This window comes from Sinocyclocheilus rhinocerous, unplaced genomic scaffold (assembly GCF_001515625.1).
Source record: "Sinocyclocheilus rhinocerous isolate Xijiao unplaced genomic scaffold, SAMN03320098_v1.1 scaffold491, whole genome shotgun sequence".
Taxonomy (NCBI): Eukaryota; Metazoa; Chordata; class Actinopteri; order Cypriniformes; family Cyprinidae; genus Sinocyclocheilus; species Sinocyclocheilus rhinocerous.
In genome coordinates, this window is record NW_015625034.1 from 1,275,448 (window position 1) to 1,278,314 (window position 2,867).

Consider the following 2,867-nt stretch of genomic DNA (forward strand, 5'->3'; position numbering starts at 1 on the left):
CTAAGCCGGGGCTTCCCCTCACGCTAGGCCGCTGTGTTTTTATTTGCCACTGATGATTCAAACGCGAGTTTTGTGCAGTGTAGAGTAGGCTTGTTGTTTGTCATTTCTCCAATCACAGATGCAGACAGGGTTTTATGTTTACACGGCGCGATACGCAACGCGTAAAAAGACAGTATATGTCATTATAATCAGTAATTATGTCCCCACTGAATGCAACAAATGCCTCATTTGTAATGGGTTTTATTGTTTTTGTCTTGTCGCGCCAGGACACAGCAGGGCATCACATTATGGTAGGGGCGTAACATTTCCGTCACACGCTTGAGCTATTTGGCCAATCACAACGCACTGGATAGCTGGCCAATCAGAGCACACCTCGCTTTTCAGACCGATGAACTTTGTAAAAATCGAAGCGCTTCAGAAAGGCGGGGCATAGAGGAGAAACAATAATGTACATTATGTGGAAAATAATGTGTTTTTTGAACCTTAAACCACATAAACACATTGCATTACACCAAATACACAAAATAATGTTCTTTTTAGCAACATCATATGACCATCATAAATTATTAAAATTAAAAGTTGTAGCTGTTAATATTATTTAATGAAAATGAGCAAATAAGTTATTTTTTTATTAACTAATGTTAATAAAGATGTAAAAATACTGTATAACTCATGTATTGATTATTGTTAGTTAATTAACTAATGTTAACTAATAAGATTTATGAATCGTTTTGAAGATTATTAACCTTTTGGAAGATTTATTCATCTTGGTTGATATTAATTTCATTAAAAGTTGTATCTGTTAATATTATTTAATGAATGCAAGCTAATATGAACCAACATCAACTAATGTTAATAAAGATTAAAAATACTGTAATGTGTATTGCTTATTGTTAATTAACTAACTAAATAACTTATAGGACATTATCGTAAAGTGTTACCAGTTTTCTTTTTTTCAACCATGTTTTTTAACCATTATTTCATATTTTGTAGTTTTTTTAACCATTATTTCATATTTCTTTTTTTTTCTAAGAAAAAAATAATAAAAGAACATGTCAAACAACTTAAAGGTTTCTTTTCACGAACTGAATTATTTTATTTATTTATTATGATATCAGGACAGTTGTGTCACACTAAAATGTTTGACCTCATGCCCTCCCCCCAAAAAAATCTAAATGAATTTTAATTCAGAAATTACAAACATTCTGATCATAGAAAAGGTGTATTCATTCAGTGCAAGTCACTGAATTGCACTTTTGAATAAATTAATAGATCCGGACATATCATGTTTTTGCATCTGCTAATGTGGGTGATGAAATAAAGATGCACAGGTTACACACTGCTTACGCATATGAATCAGGCCTTATGGGATTTGTAGTTTTCTGACTCACCTGTAATGCACCTGTTGTTACAGAGGCTTCTGGGAGTTGTAGTTTTCTCACTCACCTGTTGCTGTTGTTGATACTGCAGGAGCTGTTGCTGCTGGTATTGATGGATCTGCTGCAGGTGCTGGATCTGCTGTAACTGGTACTGCTGCTGTTGCTGTTGGGACAGGAAGTGAGCTGCTGGATTTGGGTCATATCCTCCCTCAGTCCCGACAGCCATGACATATGAACCGGTGGCAGGAGAGACCACACCTGACTGTTCATTACTAATTGGCTCCCAAGCATCAGAGGAAGAAAGGCAGTAAAGACCCTGGGAGACGTAATTGTGAGGCCACACCTCTGCAGAGGAATGGTGCATCTGGTCTGGAAGAGACAGAGAAAGAAAATATGACAAAAGAAGTTCTCTGAAAGAGAACTCAGAGTGACATGAGAGAAATGAAACCAGCACAGCTACAATATGAAGGAAATACATTACCAATATAATCAAAATCAAGTAAGTATTATTGTCATGTAATAATCATTATTATTGATCAGGACCTTGAACAAAAGTCTTTAAAAGAAAATAAAATAATCCTGAGTAATAAAATAAAGGGTTGTCAAAGTACACCAAAAAAAGAAGAATAAATTATATTATTTTACATTTGGCTGCTTTTAGATTCACGTTTATGTTACAGTCAAAGCTCTTAAAACACTTTTATGATGCTTTGATTGAACACAATGGGCAGATGTTAATATATTTGAGCCCACATTCATTACAAAGCCTTTTCCATTTCCATTCTTTTCTCTTTGAGCCAAGTGCTGTGACTTTTCAGCCTCATCTGCATGCAACAGCAAGATATTTTCTAAATTATATCCGATTATAAAACTATGTTGAATAATAATAACTGCACATTCTATTTCTGTGGGTGAAATCTCTTGCCTCAGCATACCCTATGGCCATCATGGTGAAATTAAAATGAGTGTTCACTCATTTTCACCCCTCTGGCAGGGCAAAAATGAGATTCTTTATTTACTGAGGGAATGGCTTTGTAATGTAGCATAGCAACACTCACTCGTACACAGACTGCCCACTGAGCTTATTCTTCTCTTGCCCTTTCTCTCTCTATAGACCCTCTATGGCAGCATCCTTACTGGAATGAAACCCCATACATTTGTGATTTGTGCTCTACAGCAAAAAAAAACGACTCACAAATGATTTCAATACAGGTGACTCAAGAGGAATTCTGCAATACTATAAAACTAATAAGCATAAATACAAATAGCAGTACTTTTTACCATAATATACTGTACTGCTCAAGGGTATATATATACAGTGGGTACGGAAAGTATTCAGACCCCCTTAAAGTGTGTGTGTGTGTATGTGTGTGTGGAAACATTGATTCATTATATATATATATGTATATAATATGTTTGATCAAGTAATGTGAACAAAAGTATTCATTTCCACACACACACACACACACACACACACACACTTTTGTT

The 2,867-nt window shown here is 35.2% G+C and overlaps 1 protein-coding gene across 7 annotated transcripts in view; it reads right to left on the reverse strand.

Annotated features, from left to right (window-relative positions):
- Positions 1-2,867, reverse strand: part of LOC107749226 (protein FAM131B-like) — a 59,967-nt gene that overhangs the window by 8,878 nt on the left and 48,222 nt on the right. For all 7 annotated transcript variants that reach the window (XM_016564356.1, XM_016564349.1, XM_016564329.1 and 4 more), the window contains one exon: positions 1,447-1,748. In XM_016564356.1, the coding sequence (XP_016419842.1) occupies positions 1,447-1,748 (302 nt within the window). The remainder of the gene's footprint in view (positions 1-1,446; positions 1,749-2,867) is intronic.